The sequence below is a fragment of the Thunnus thynnus genome, chromosome 17 (assembly GCF_963924715.1).
Source record: "Thunnus thynnus chromosome 17, fThuThy2.1, whole genome shotgun sequence".
NCBI lineage: Eukaryota > Metazoa > Chordata > Actinopteri > Scombriformes > Scombridae > Thunnus > Thunnus thynnus.
In genome coordinates, this window is record NC_089533.1 from 27,300,031 (window position 1) to 27,315,386 (window position 15,356).

The 15,356-nt window shown below is 39.8% G+C and overlaps 1 protein-coding gene across 2 annotated transcripts; it reads right to left on the reverse strand.

Moving 5' to 3' along the window:
- Positions 1–3,178: 3,178 nt before the first annotated feature.
- Positions 3,179–14,875, reverse strand: LOC137201471 (homeobox protein Hox-D9b-like). 2 transcript variants are annotated; one of them, XR_010932183.1, is made up of 3 exons: positions 13,555–14,875; positions 9,529–10,442; positions 3,179–6,485 (listed from the first exon to the last, which is right to left on the reverse strand). XR_010932183.1 is itself a non-coding variant. In XM_067616558.1 (2 exons), the coding sequence occupies exons 1-2, from the start codon at positions 14,390–14,392 to the stop codon at positions 10,144–10,146; spliced, it is 1,137 nt and encodes a 378-aa protein (XP_067472659.1). In that variant the 5' UTR covers positions 14,393–14,875; the 3' UTR covers positions 6,493–10,143. The 2 variants fall into 2 exon arrangements, 1 of the variants encoding a protein (XP_067472659.1); XM_067616558.1 differs by lacking the exon at positions 3,179–6,485 and having other exon boundaries at positions 6,493–10,442.
- Positions 14,876–15,356: the final 481 nt, after the last annotated feature.

Consider the following 15,356-nt stretch of genomic DNA (forward strand, 5'->3'; position numbering starts at 1 on the left):
GTTCATCTTAACTCTTATTTTCTTTATGTTGTTTGTTCTGTGTTATTAATACTGTAGCACTCTGAGTTTCACTATGAATGAAAAGTGCAGTATACATTAAATGCATTATTTTTATTATTATTATTATTAGTAGTAGTAGTAGTTGTAGTAGTAGTATTATATTGTAGCCCATTTTATAATCTCTCTGTTTTAGCTTTTTCATGGCCAAACAGTAGAATGTTCTTGACTGTCCAAATCAGTCGCTTGACCTCAGAATCATGTAATTAATTGAAAAGTGACCAAGTGCTTAAGTACAAATTTGAGGTAGTTTCCATTTTATGGCAGTTTAAACTTTTACTGCTCTACATTTCAAAGACAAAAGTTGTATTTTTTACTCTGCGATAATTATCTGATAACTATGCATGATAAAATATGATTTTTTGTTATAAATAGAACTCCAACTGTATTTGCAGTAGTTCAAAAAATGTTGCATGTTTGCAATTAAACCAAAGGAAACTCAAATATTTCTCAAAAGCTAATCTGACCCATAACTTTCAGAGGCATGCTGATACACTTCCATTATATTTTACAAGTCTTTATAAACATCAATATGATCAGTTTGATAAATTCTTGGTCCAATGATTCTTCTATTTCATGACGGTGGTGAAGCAGGAATTCATAATTACAAGTACAAGCTCTGATGTTGAAACTAACAAACTTATCTACGTTCACTGAGGTAATGATTAAACATTAGTGGATTTCAATAAAATGCACCATGAGTTTTTACAGTGAACTGCTTCATTTACAATCTGGATGTCAACAACAATCTACATCCTGTGTTTGATGTAATGTTGAGAGAATGGGAAGCTCGTATGGGCTGCTGTACCGGCGCCAGAACGCAGCCAGACAGTGAACTGTGGCTGCTAAATGTTAATGTGCTATTAAACGCACTGCAAATTATACAGAAACCCTCTGCCGCTGACACAGGAGAGAAAGAGAGAGAACAGATTTACAGCTTCATGGCAGCACGCTGAACTTCATAAAACATATTATGTTTGAAAATGAACACGGCCAGCGTTCATCATCACAGCGCTCCAGTGAGAGCACGAGGAGAAGGCCAATTCTATCTGACCCTTCCCCTACAATACACACACGCACGCACACACACACACACACACACACACACACACACACACACATATCACACAATTATTTGTTTTATTTTACCTGAGGACCAAAGTTTTATATAGACAAATACTATATCTGTAAAAACAAATTTTAAACATGCCTAACCCAAAGCTTAAGCTAACCATAAATCCAGTCCTCAGTATGGTTATTGAATCATCTTATTCCACACTGTCTGAGAGTGACATATACATTATGAATCAGCTTGTTTCGGCTCTTCTTTGACTCTATATAATGTTTATGCTGAGTGAAATATTCAACTCAAAGAGACTCAAAAACCCAAGGATGGCTGCACCATTCCATCAAATGGAAATATTCCAGATATCTTGCACATCATATTTTCCATATGTCATGCATATTACATATTTGGCATCTTTGGAAACACTGGAATCTCCACTAAAATTTGAAATAAGTCTTTGGCTTTGGTAAGTGTTTGGCTGCACAGCATAAGTTTGCAATGACTGACCCACTGGAGCATCTGAGAGGTTCAAGGGTGTTAAACATTAATAGTTTAAATAGTTACCATAAATATTTTAGGGACATTTAACATTTAACGCATTTATCAAATATGCTTATTTGCTGCTGATATAGTCAGTTGATCGTTGTACATGCATAATTGTAGCAAACCTGACAACCACACTGTGGTGACAAGACTCTGGTAAGCTGTGCCCAGTTATGTTCAAGTCATAGCACGTAAAAACACATACAGTAACTCCCACTAACACCACAAACTTTTGTTTTTTTTAGTGGAAACTGAAATGTAAAAATATTTTTACATTCAGCTTGTGTACACATGAAACAAAGCAGTTACAGTGTAGTGAAGTTTAGAGGTCTTGGTGTATTTTTGAACCTGACAGAGCCAAGCTATTACAGTCCTTATGTTAAGCTAGGCTAAACACATCCTGACTCCAGTTCTGTCTTTAACACAGTTACCAGATTGATAGTATTTCTGAAAATGTTGAAATGTTTAACATCACCTTTTGCAGTGTGATGAATGACTAAAATACTCCAGCCCACACATTTTAGAATGTAAGAGCTGATGTCATATTTATATCATATCAGAATTATCATAATTACGAATTTCCGACTTGTAAAATAGCATTCACGTCAACATCCAAGATGTAATTACAACTGGGAACCTCAGAGTTTTCTGAAAGCTCCAATATATTCAACTTGGTGCTTCATATTACTGAAGTGTCTGGAAACTAAACAAATATGATCGCCACAAACCAGTCAAAGACCGTTATCCAATGTAATAAAGCCAAATTGAATGGATGTGGTGTTATATTGTCAATGGTGGTGTTATATTGTCAATGCACAGTGTCTTAATCTTTACACAACTAACTACAACCATCATGTCATCATGATGGTTGTATGATAACATGATGTTGTACACTTGCAAGTTGTGATCATAGGAATCTCTAATGCAAGAGAATGTGCAAAACAAATTATTGTACCAAATAGCTGTAAATAATTGTCATTTTACTACATTTTACACACAAATTGTATCTGATGTCCCTGCAGACACTGTGTAAGGTTTTAGGTTGTGAACAGATTCAAATTTCATTTATTTTGGTTGATTACATCTCTTCTCAAGACTGTGCTTGATTAACCATTTTCACAGCAGACATTTGTCAAAACAAGAGGAGCACAGGTGAAGTTAATAACATTGATGATGGCTGAATCCTATTAAGTTTTTCCAATTTACGATCCTGGTATAGTGCATGATGGTTCACCAGTTAGGCTTCTTGGACACTCGAACAGAGCCAGAGCTAATGTTAATGTTATCAGTTCCACCTGTGCTTTTGCTGCTATGACCAGTCAAAATGTCTGCTGTGAAAAGGGTCTATTGACATCTCCCTCACTCTACTGCACCCGTTAACTTTATGTTTAATGACCTCAGCAGAGCAATGGCTCATTTCAACCTGAGCATACCTGTGTGGGTGGACACAGTCTTGACAGGTTGTTGACAGGAACGACTTACTTGTCATTAAAGTCAAACTGAAATTTTGAAGGAAGGAAATATAAACTATAGTGATGCTGCAGGTATTGTGTATAAGGTGAGATTTTTCAAAAAAAGATAAAACCATTTTTTGATATATTTGTGGAAACAGTGGCTGTGTCCCTCGTTCACACATTCACTGCTACCTATATAACAGGCACTCAGTAGTTTACTCTACAGAGACCAATAAATTGAGATTTCGGACATTTGAATCATGAATAATCATAATGTCATCACTGACAGGTGAAGAGTCACACCATGGTTATTTTCACATCTATAAAATCTAAAGTGATGCATTGATTGTTAGCAGAAAGTAGTGTAGGTACCATGGATGCTACTCGTTAGTCAGAAAATGGAAGCTAGTTAACCTAGCATGCTAACGTTAGCGCTGAGTTCCACTAAACATTATTTTTTGTTCATGTTATTCCAACACCTGCTGAGTTACCAGCAGCTCCTGCACACAAAGTACTGTGTATGTCCCACATTATTAAAAGAAGGGGCTTTTAGCTAGTCCTGTAACCTCAACACTGTGTACATTACTCCTTGTCATTATGACAACACACATAGTAGTAGTAGGCTAATGCATAGAGTGCTCAAATCACAGACACGTTGGACTCCAGTTGGTTAACTGTGTGTGGCTTTTGGAATTAAAGTGATACAATGAACAATTTTTAGCTCACACAGATATTGGACCAATCAAATTACAGTACCAACATTTTTAGTCAGAATTAAAAATTCACACCCCCTCAAGAACGCTGGTAAGGGATACTATAAATGCATGAAATATAAATAAATCTTAATTTCCTCTCAATTTTGACCAAAGAATACACAAGGCAAAACATATACCAAATATATACAGTATACACTGATTTCTTGGCTAAATTAATCTTATTTCAGTTCCACTTTAATGATATAATTGTGTATAAACCTTTCCAATTAGTCCACTGTGAAACAAACCACCCCTAAAGGACACTGGATAGACTTCACTCATCCAACAAAGGTCACGTTAAAATCGAAACAAGAATTGAGAGCACAGGTGCTTTTTGGACACATTTTATTATTCACGCGATATTTGTTTTTTCATGATGCATTCCTACTTTTGCATTTTCACCTGTACTTACTGTAAAAGAATAATTACTTCACGTTACAAAACTTCATTTCAAATCCAAAGACAAACCATGCTGATAAAAATGTTATTTTAATATGGTAGATAATATTACCAAAGACACCCAGAAAGAAAAAACATGAAGACATTTGGAAGCACCTTGCATGCTAACAAAGACAATATTTATTTTGGCTTCTGATGCAGCAACACATGGGTAAACCACCATGGGCCTATTTTCAATTTCAGATTCAAAGAACATATGTTTTGAATTCACATGTGGCTTTTGACAAAAGCAACCGATCTGAAAAGGCTGCAGTTTGTTTTAACTTTTACAGTGTCTATTTAGCAGCTTAGAGAAAGTGCCTTTGCCTTCTAAACACTACACAGCTGAGAGAGGTCATTCTGGCTGTGTTTGGTTTTGTCCTCAGTCAGTTGGCATGCAGCTGTGTGCATTTGAGACTGGTGTGATTCAGGCAGTTTCAGGTTCCTGTGATCTTAAGCATCCAGCCCAACAACTTGAAACTACCTACATCACACAGCTCCTGTCTCAATCCAGTGAATCTCATGGCAGCAGCATTGACTGGAACTGCCGGCAGAATCTCTCCAGCTGGTTCTGGGCTTAGAGAAGGTTAACAGAGCGACATCAACAGGAAAGAACGTTTCTGATTCTGTAAATACTTGTATAGTGATAGGGTTGATCATCTCAATGACATTGTTTGTCATTGTTTTCCAAAACCATTACAAATGACCATCATAAGATCATTTTCTGATCTGTCACCTCTATGGTTAAGTTTAGGAACAAAAACTTGGTTAAGATTAAGGAAAGAACGTAGTCAATGTAGTCAGTGTTGACTATTGGGAGGAGGACGAGACGCCAACAGTGATCCCGTGTGTTAAAGTTGCATGATTTGTGCACCCAACCAAAGTGGTTGTATGGTACTACAATTTTAAGCTTTTGAGAGAAGATAGTTATTAGTCACACAACCAAAAGAGGAAAAGGAAAAGGTTTGAATTGTTTAAACAAATGATCAATGCTGTCATTCCTCAAAACTCTCCATCAACATTTTGACAATCATTTCTGTTTAAACACTTTATTGTGTTACATATGATGATGCAATACTAAGACGAAAGGCTCTGTGGCCATTAAAATCAAAAAGGCTTATCTCATTAGGAGCATGAATGCAGTCAGCAAATTTCATACCAATTTGCTGGCTTAATAATTATTAGCTTTTACCTCCAAATAAAGTGGATTAGATAATCTGGTAAACTATCGGTTTGTTTACGACCTGTCTGATTATCTGAATGTTTCTTGCCCTGTCTGACTTCCTTTTAGCAATGTTGCCGTATTCTGAGATTGCAGTAATTACTTCCACCGTGAACAATTTTTATCATAACTGGTAGAACTGATGGCTGCACAAATGAGGATAAGATCTAATAATGTAATAAAGCAGAGATTTCCTTTAATATTAGCAAGGATGTGTAGTCTAAAGACTGTAGAATACAAGAACATGCCAGGAAAAGGAGGGAGCTTTGTTGCTGCTTGTTGTTTCCACTGTTTATGACTTTACAGAACATATTAGCACAAACCTCATTACCTATAGTGTTAGATTCTTTCATCGGTTTAACTATCACCCCCAAAACTGCTCTCCATTGCTAGCCATGCTGGTCTGTTTTTCACATTTTACTTGGCATTCAATTCACATTTGTGGCACAGAATCAAAACACCTAAAGAAACCAGACCGAGGCTTAAACATGCCAAGAGTCATTTGAAAGACTGACAAATAAAACTGAATTACAGTTCGACCGTCACGCAAGTACAATAACTCGCTTAAAATTTTTGTGTGACGGTTGCAAGAGTTGCAGCGCTGCCTTCCTCTGGTTAAAATCAAATGATTAGAGTGCATGTGACTGAATCCAGCAGCAGGAGGTCAGCCTGCTGGTGTAAATCATATCTAACAAGTCAAATCCCTTCAGCACCAGGTTCCTGCTTGGCTTAATGAATATCCAACTATGTGACCCCAATGTGAAAAGAAATCTGGAAACCTCTCAAGCTGCTCTGCCATCATCTGTTGCCGGGCAGAAAAGCGGCGAGGTGATGGCACATGAACTTTGTGAGGAAGCAGAGACGGCCTGAAGTTAGCTAGGACGTGAGTCAGATTTTATAGATAAGTGTAGGAATCATGTTGAGGGGATGGGTTTAGTAGATGAAGATGCCTGTGAAAAAAGAGGAAAAAAATATGTCATATGTGTTCAGTAGATTGCCTCGGAGACAAAGCCAGCCATCAAAAGAGAATGAGACAGACAGGAAGGATGACAAAGGAAGGCGCAAACCTTCCTTTGGAGTGTCTTTTGTTGACCACCAATAGGCAATAAGGGGCAATAAAAACCGTAAAACCACAGTAATACCCAGCACTGGTACAACCACCTCCTCCACTTCCTCCAACCACCAATAAACTAGTTGGTCAATTACCCCTGTGGTAAAAAGTAAAGGTGGGAGAAAGCGACTAAGCAGAGACAGACAGGAAATGGGAACAGGCATGTAGAGAAGAAGACATGCAGACGGATAGAGATGAAGCTGGAGACAGTGTGGCGCTGCAGAAACATGGCGCCTTCAGGCCTGCAGCCAGGCAACTGAGACTTTCCTCCCTCCCTCCTTTTTATTATTCTCTCCATCTTTTCTTCTCCTCTTCCATTTCCACTCCTTATTTGCTTCCTTCTTTTTTCTTCCTGCTACACTGTTTGTATTTGCTCTCCTCGCTTTCTCTATTTTCTCCTCACTGAATTATAGTCCGCATTGCTTTCTTTGCTCTATACTGTCTTTTCTTTTCCTCCTCTCCTCTCCTAACAAACGGACAGCAGCTGGCTATTGCAGCAGCAGAGGAAGTTCAGCCATGTGTTCCTGATCAAAGCTCCACATTAAAGCCCCATGGGTCGCTTCTCATGCAACATAACGACTCAGAGTGTCACATTTAGCCTGCGATGAAACAGGGTGATGGTCAGGTTGAGAAACATGGCTCTGTCCTGTCTTAACATGTTGAAATGTCCAACTGGAACTGAATTCTATAACCTATAACCCTGACATATGCACATGTATGGAACCCCTGAGTAGGACAGCAACTGATTAAATACAGTACGTAAGACTCCTTTCTGTAGCCAGTCTTGAAAATCTACCCTGGATCAGCCAAGAAACAGGAAAAAAAGTTATTTAGTGTGGCTATAAAGAGAAATAGAGAGACAGCAGGAGACATTTACTACAACTCAGTCCATCTGACACTGACAATACTGCTGGAGCCTGATGTCATGGTGCATTTGTACTACAGAAAGATATGTGATGCTTCTTGCAGGATTTAAATGCAGACCTTGTGGAAGCAACCAAGCAGTTTTCGACTTTATAAATAACACTACTACCACTGTTGCTACTGTCACTGGTGCTAATGCTATGACAACAACAGCTCCTATTAACACATTACGACCACCACATCTGTAGTCCTTTCAAGAACTGGAAATAAACATTAAAATATGTTGAAATTTATATGAAAATAACTTGTTCCTGTGAGAAATCAGTAGATAAAAAGTACTGTATGTTGTAATATTCTGTACATATACCTGTGCACTCTTTGATCTGTTGACCATGCAGTACATAAAGGATGATGAAATATGTCTGTCTGTTTTTTATCTTTGCCTCTCGCTGTCTGAAGGAAAAATCTGACACCATCTGTATGTTGCGTCTAAGCGAACAGGAAGTGGAACTCGTCAAAATTCAGAAATAGAAAATAGAAAGCTCTCACAGGAAATATTAAAACATTACAGAAGAACCACTGAAATGTTTCCCACAGTTCAGACTGAACTGGGAAACAAAACTACAAATCTCAGGAATTCTGATCCCCAGTGGTATAAATATATGATATCTGGATACTCAATACTGGTAGTGCTGCTAATGTTATAACTACTAGTGATTCATTTAATACTACCACAACAGCAGTAACAGTAACGGGACTACTCGTACCACGCTGTCCTTTCTATTCCTTGTGTTTTCACATGCGTTCAGCAGAGAAAGGCCACAGTAGAATAAGCCTTTACTCTTACATCACCAACATAATGCAACTAAAGGTAAGTCACAGCTCCCTGATAACATTACTGTCTGACTGAGTCTGGCAGAGAGGAAAACAGATTACATTTTTAAAGAAAGCTTCCACCTCCTCTACATATTTCATGTGTTATTCAATATATAAAAAAACAAACTCTTGGAAAAGTCTTATGTTCATTTAATTTAAGGAGAACAGATAAACCTGATTGTTTTGACTGGTTGTGTGTCACAGTTGCACCATCTCCAACGTGCAGGCTGGTTTATTTTGGGTCAAATTACAGCTGCCGATTTTGACTTTGGAAAGACAGGAGATGACAACCATAGAGGCAAGCTAGATGTATAATTATAATATATCATAATTATGGAATTCCAGTGTGTTTTAGAGAAGAAACACCTAGTATTATGGTAAACATGATAGGAAATACCACCACACCACAAATCAAAAATTATTATTAAGTGGAATTATGAAATTATTGCCATTAAAGTCACTGTTTCTAACACGTCAAGTGTGTAACAGTAGAAAATCAAAGCACTTTATTAAAACAGTGTGTTATGGTAAGAAACAAGAGACAGGAGAGCAGCTTTACAGAGTTACACAAAAAGGAAATATTCTTCTCAAAAACACACAAATTACAAATATGGAAATTTTAGGTAATTTTCACTGAAAAGCTAAAGACATTGCTTGCATCAATGTCATCTCTGTAATTTTTGGGGGGAAATTGTGTGTTTTAAAAACCTGGTTGGGTTTACATTCTACAATTAAAAAACTCACACATGCAGGGTCTTTTCTCAGCAGATTAAAATAATAAATAAATATATAAAGACTGATCATTTCTTCAGACATTAATTAGATGTTCATGTTGGGAAGTAAAATTTGCAAAAACAGTTAACAGGATAAATAAAACATAAAAAAAAATCCACTAAAACAAATTTAGAGATCTTATTTTTGGCATCTGAGAGTGGTGAGGCTTGTGTTGTGACCTCAGTATTTCTATAATCCAGGCTGCAGCCCCGGTTCATTCACATCCTTCCGACTTGGAAAAAAATGAGTGAGAGTGCTACAAATAAAAAGTGATCATTACAAATCAGCTTCATCAAGTTGTAAACAGTCTGTGGCCTTTTACTTAACAACTTCCTGTCATTATGCACAGAAAAAAGGCACACACTCACCATTAGATGAAGACAGGCAGACTGAGTCCAAGTTGCCTGGATGAGAAACGAAAATAAAATGTAATTTAATTTAATATAAAAGGCCTTGTGTTTGTATTTGAAAAAAAAAAAAGTGGACAGACGAGCTGGAACTTGTAAAAGCCGTCAAAACAACTAGACAATGTCCCACCCCCCCCACCCCCAATATATCCAGCCTACTTCCCTCTGAAGCCTCTCCTCTTCCTTTGAGGTGTCGGAGGACTTTAAAACGGAAAGCTTCGCCAGTTTGTGTGCGGGTCATGTGCTCAGCCTTGAATCCTCCAGTGGCCGCCACATCTCAGGCCAATGCACGCGCCCAATTTAGATGCTTTCTTTTTTTCTGGTTCAACGTGGAAAGAAAAAGATCCGCCAAAAAGTCCAGCACACAACAAACAACATGAGCACCTTATCATCTGGAAGTTAATTAGGTGGTATATATGTATGCGTCCAAAGTTTGAAAGGTTTGTAGAACTGTAGCAGACCTTGCATGCTCAGTTAAAAAAAAGGTTCACACCTCCTCTTCCTCATCCCCTTGTGTTTCCCAGCTTTATATAATCCGAGCTGGAAGGTGTCTAGCTCCTCTCCTGCATCAGTCCATCAGGTGCTGAGGTGATGCCGCGCGGCCCCGCAGCTCCGGTTGTGCAGCTCCTTCTTCATCTTCATCCTCCGGTTCTGGAACCAAATCTTTACCTGGCGGTCAGTCAGGTCAAGGCTCCTGCTGATCTCCAGGCGGCGCTGTCTGGTTAGGTACATGTTGAACAGGAACTCTTTCTCCAGCTCCAGGGTCTGCTGCTTGGTGTAAGGACAGCGCTTCTTTCTGTCGGCTCTGGCCGACAGCCAGGCGCCGACTGCCGGGCAATCCGCCGCCGGGACCGGGCGCCTCTGACCGAGCTCATCTGGAGAGAATCAGAGGGAGACAGACAACAGTCACATCTTGATATATTATAATTTACCTTCAACTATTGAAATGACTTCTTTTAAAGGAAAGAAGACAATGTTGTTATTAAAGGAAACTGACAAACACAATCCTGCCATCCAACTTCTTCATAAAATAGAGAAAATATTTTTATTAATTTGCATTTGATTTTTTTGGGTGAAGAGCAAAATACAAAAAACATAAAATCATTTAAATAATCATAAAATCTAAAGAATGAATGTGTGTGTGTGTGTGTGTGTGTGTGTGTGTGTGTGTGTGTGTGTTTTAAATAAAGATGGAACTCTGTAATGTTACATTTTATTTTTGGTATTTTTATTTAGGTAGCAATGTACTACAGTTGGACAGTTATAAGCTGAAGAACTACAGGTCAGACACTTTTCCCTACTTTCATTATTTCGGGAATGTCGTGTTGACACGTCACTCTCTCAGCACATGCCACTATTCTGGAATATGTTTTTATTGAGGAAGGCTGTCAGGATGTGAAGCCTAGAGAGTTTGTTTCATTTGCAAACTAAACTATGTATGACGTGGTGGAAGCATAACTACACACAACACATGGACTCTTCCATGTTCAAATATTACGAACAAGGATTCTGAAGGGCTGAAACTCGTCACCATAAGAGATAAAACCATCAGTTGTATTTAGTAAGTTTGCCCGTAAATGAGTAAATAATACAATTTTTATTTGCATTATTAGCCTAAATATCTCCTCCATAATTAGAGCTAATTACTATTAATAATAGACGATGTCAACACTAAATGTACAATTCTATATTATTATTATTATCATTACAATGGTTATTACAGCATGTTAGGACGTCATGACTGATGTCCAATCAGATAATAAACATTTACAACTGTGGTAAAATATTTATACATTTCAATGTTAAGAGATATCAGAACTACCAAAAACAAACAAACAAACAAAAGGAAAAGTCTTTAAAAAATGAAATTAATAAATCATTTCATTTTAGAAACGAACTGTAATAATATGCACAAACTGATGTACACGCACTTCTTCATTTTCCAAAATGATTTTGTCATTTTAATCTTGAGAGTAAACTGAAGCAGTCTTGTGTGTGTATACGGTGGAATAATTAAAATTGCATTTTGATGCATGAAAGAGTCCCACAGCTAGATACAGCCATGACGTCACCCTGGAGGATATTTTCACACACCTCTCTGCGCACTTTTAGCTTTCTTGTAAATTACAGGTTATTTGTCTCTGTGCACAGTGCGCTATGTTTCAGTTTTTATTCAATCCGCTTTGGTACAAAACGCAGTTTCATACATCTACGCGTCGCCATATTTAGGCAGGAAAATCCTCCCGCCTCTTTATCTTTCTTGAAATCCTCCTGCATATCAGAGCTGAGAGGAGCAGCGGGTAGCAGCCTTCAGCCAATATTAAAAATGAATTTACGTTTCTTTGTATGTTGACAGGCTCTGGCCGCTTTAAAGCTAAACCTATGGTTTAATAATAATAATTTACGATGACAACCTTCCCATCCCACTAAGTAGATGTGATTTCACCTTGGTATCACTGCTTTCTCTCTCAGATCAAACAGATATAAGCTATATTAAAGAATGCATAAATAACTCTACAATCTGCAGCAGAAACGATCACACGCAGGTGATTTATAACACTCCATCATACCAAGGCTTCTGCTTATTGAGTCTCATTTAGCCATTTTAAAAATATGTATATTGATCAAACCTTTCTCGTTGCTTATTATGGGATGGTGGTCACAGTGCTGCATGCAGAGGGGAAAAACTAAAATTTTCCTTTTGCTTCGTGTTTTTTCTAATTGTTCTGACTCAGAGCAGCTGCAAGATTCTGCCAACTGATAAATGTTGGGTTAACACAGAATTTTGATATTTAAAAAAAAAACATCCTAAGCACGTCTCTGTCCTGACTGAGGGAAATGCTTTCAGTTTGATCCTCAAAGTAGTTTTTACAGCAGAGTTGTGCCTATTTTCCCTTCAAATATAAAATAAGCAGCAATACTGGCTTATCTTTTCACTTATCAAAGAGGAAACACATAAAATGTTGTTTCTTTTTATCTGTAAGTCAAGAGGCCAAATTGTTGTTAACCTGCAATTTGTGTGCTCGACAAAACACTGACTGGGCCAAAGCAAAAATAAATACACAGATTTTCTATCAACGTGATATTTGGACGTTCAGGTGGAAAACTGTAGCTTGTTCAGTCAAAAGGAATAATTAAAAATGTATTAAATACTTTGCTCTGGAGGAAATGCAAGTAAGGAGGAATTATGCATGTCTGTGCGCTTTTGTTTCTTTTGCTAACTGGAAGTAGCTGCAATGTGCTTATGACTGCATTTTAATTATTTATTTAGTCTAGATCCATATTTATTCACTTTAAAGCCTCTTATTGTTTTATCTCCATCAAGTCCTTCATATTACTGATCATTTAATCATTTCTTAAGTCATCCATTGCCTTTTTTTAAAAGGTAAAGTCCATATACAGCTAATTTTTTTTTTTTTTCTGAGACACGCAGGCGTTTGGTTTGTGTTAGAGTGTGTCTGGCACCACAGCAGGCCCAGCCGAGCCCTTCCTGTCCGGCTGCTGGACGGGAAGAGGGCAATTTAACCCTGGTGGAGCAATAAATTCATTTCAGGGAGAGTAGTGGGGGGCAAAATGACTCTCTTTGTCTGTAAGGGCCGGTCATAAAACGAAATAAAAGAAGTCAGAGAGACAGTGTGAGGCAGACAGGAAAGAGAGACAGAGGAGTCACCTTGTCTCGCCTCCAGACCAAACACCCCCCCCCCCCCGCCCCCCCTCCCTCCCCCCTCCCCACCACATCCCCCCACCCCCCCAATCAATCCTTTCTTCTTCTACCCATCCCGAACACCCCTGCTCTCTCCTGAGCTGATACCCCGCTTCTTTCCTTCTTTCTATCTTCCTTCATCCGTTCGTATTTTATTGTCTTCCCTCTCTGCTTTCATCACTCCTTATCTCTTCTTTCTCTTCCTCTCTCACTCTTCGAAGTCACATTTCTTTCTCTGCCCATCCTGTCATCCTCTTTCCTTCTCCTCCGTCTATCAACCATACCTTGTGTTTGTGGTCCCGGTACCGTCCGCTCTTCCCCTATCAGGCCTTCCTCCTCCTCGCCGCTGCTGCAGCTGACCCTGCGGCTGTTTTGGACCGGAACCGAATTACATCTTTCGTCAGTCCTTTCCATTAAGTCATCTTGACCTCTGTCACGGGGCATCAGCATCGCTCCTCTTCCTCCTACCTCCTCTTCTACGTCAGTGATCAGCCGGCTGCCGTCATCCTCAGAATCCAACGGTAACGGGTCGCTCTCATCCAGGAGGAAGCTCGGAGGATATGAGGTCTGCAGATGGCGCGAGGTCTCCACCGGAGGGAAGTTGTGCACGGGGTGCGGTAGCAATGAGAGAGTTCCTCTTTGGCTATCACCACCGTCACCACAGATCCGGTTATGATGGAGTGCAAAGCTGCTCTGGTGGATTTTAAACGTATCCGGTGTGCCGCTGTTACTGTGACGCTGAGCAGAGTCCAGTCCCGAAACCGAGCTCGCACCAGACGCACCCTGGAAGAAGCATCCGTGATGACCGTGAAGATGATGACTCGGTGACTCAGTTGTCAGGCTGCTAAAACCGGGCATGTGTCCGGTTGTAGGCGGCGGTCTGGACCTGAGCTGCCGGTTCGGTTCCTGAGTGACGTGGGAAGAGGAGGAGGATGTGACGGAGGAGGGGGGCTCGTTTTTGTTTGAATGCTGCGAGCAGTAAACACGTGCGCTGCGCTTATCCATAACCGGGAACCTACCTAGGTGCGTCTTGCACCATTCGGTACCGAAGCCTTGGTGGAGGCTCTGCGGTAACGGCTGCATCTCGAGCCCACCTGGCGGCGGCTGACACTGAGGTGACATCGGGGTTGTAGCTCGTGTTGCTGTTGCTCCTGACGCATCATCCTCCCCGCCGTCTGCTGCGCACACCTACTCTCACATGGTAACGGACACGGCAGCCCCGTTTTTTAGCCACTTTGGAGTCTTTAGTTTGCGGGGCAGATGAGAAGGGACATAATGGGGCAACAGCCGTCCATTAAAGAGTTAATGGAGACGCATGGTAACTGCTTGAGTTGCGCTCTGACATTGCTGGGAAAACATTTGGAAGGAGGAGGTGAAGGGGGCTAGGGAGGGGAGGGGGGTGATGTCCTGGGCTGATGGGTGTAGTGACAGAGTTTGGCTGGAAACGCTTCCTGTTAGTCGGCCAATGGCAGTCTGGGGTTCACGGGCAGGCCACGCCCCAAAGTCTGTCTGCTATTTTCCTTCTTTCTTCTTTATAATGGGACATCGACTGCAGGCTCCATTAAAACGCTCTCTGTCCATATTTCACCGCTGCTTCAAATGAGAACCTCGCGTGTTTCGGAGCCTGAAAGCGGGCAGGAGGCCGAGACAGAGGCGGCCTGATCCTTAAGCTGCATCCAATTACAGTCCAGTTTTATGCAGCAGCCCGCTGTGGAATTTCCCTTCCGATTAGGCCCGTACATTGCTCTAAGACAGCGGATGCTCTATGAAGTATTGTTATGTTCCTGAGGAATGCAGCACAGCGCACAGGATGGATCCTGGTGAAAAGTTTAGGATGTAATCTAAAGAGAAGTGAAAGTGGTTGCTGATGTAACTACAAAAGAAAAGACTGGTTTTGTTTTAAAAAATGTTGAGATCAAAGTTGAACAGAACTACAGAAGTGAAACAAGTAAAACGTTTATTTCCCCACAAACAGAGCGCACTAAAATTGACCATGTGTGAATTTTATCTCGAGCTATCAAACAATAGAAATGTCACAGGTTCATATATTACATTTTTCGTTGCTGTTACTTATTTGTATGTACTG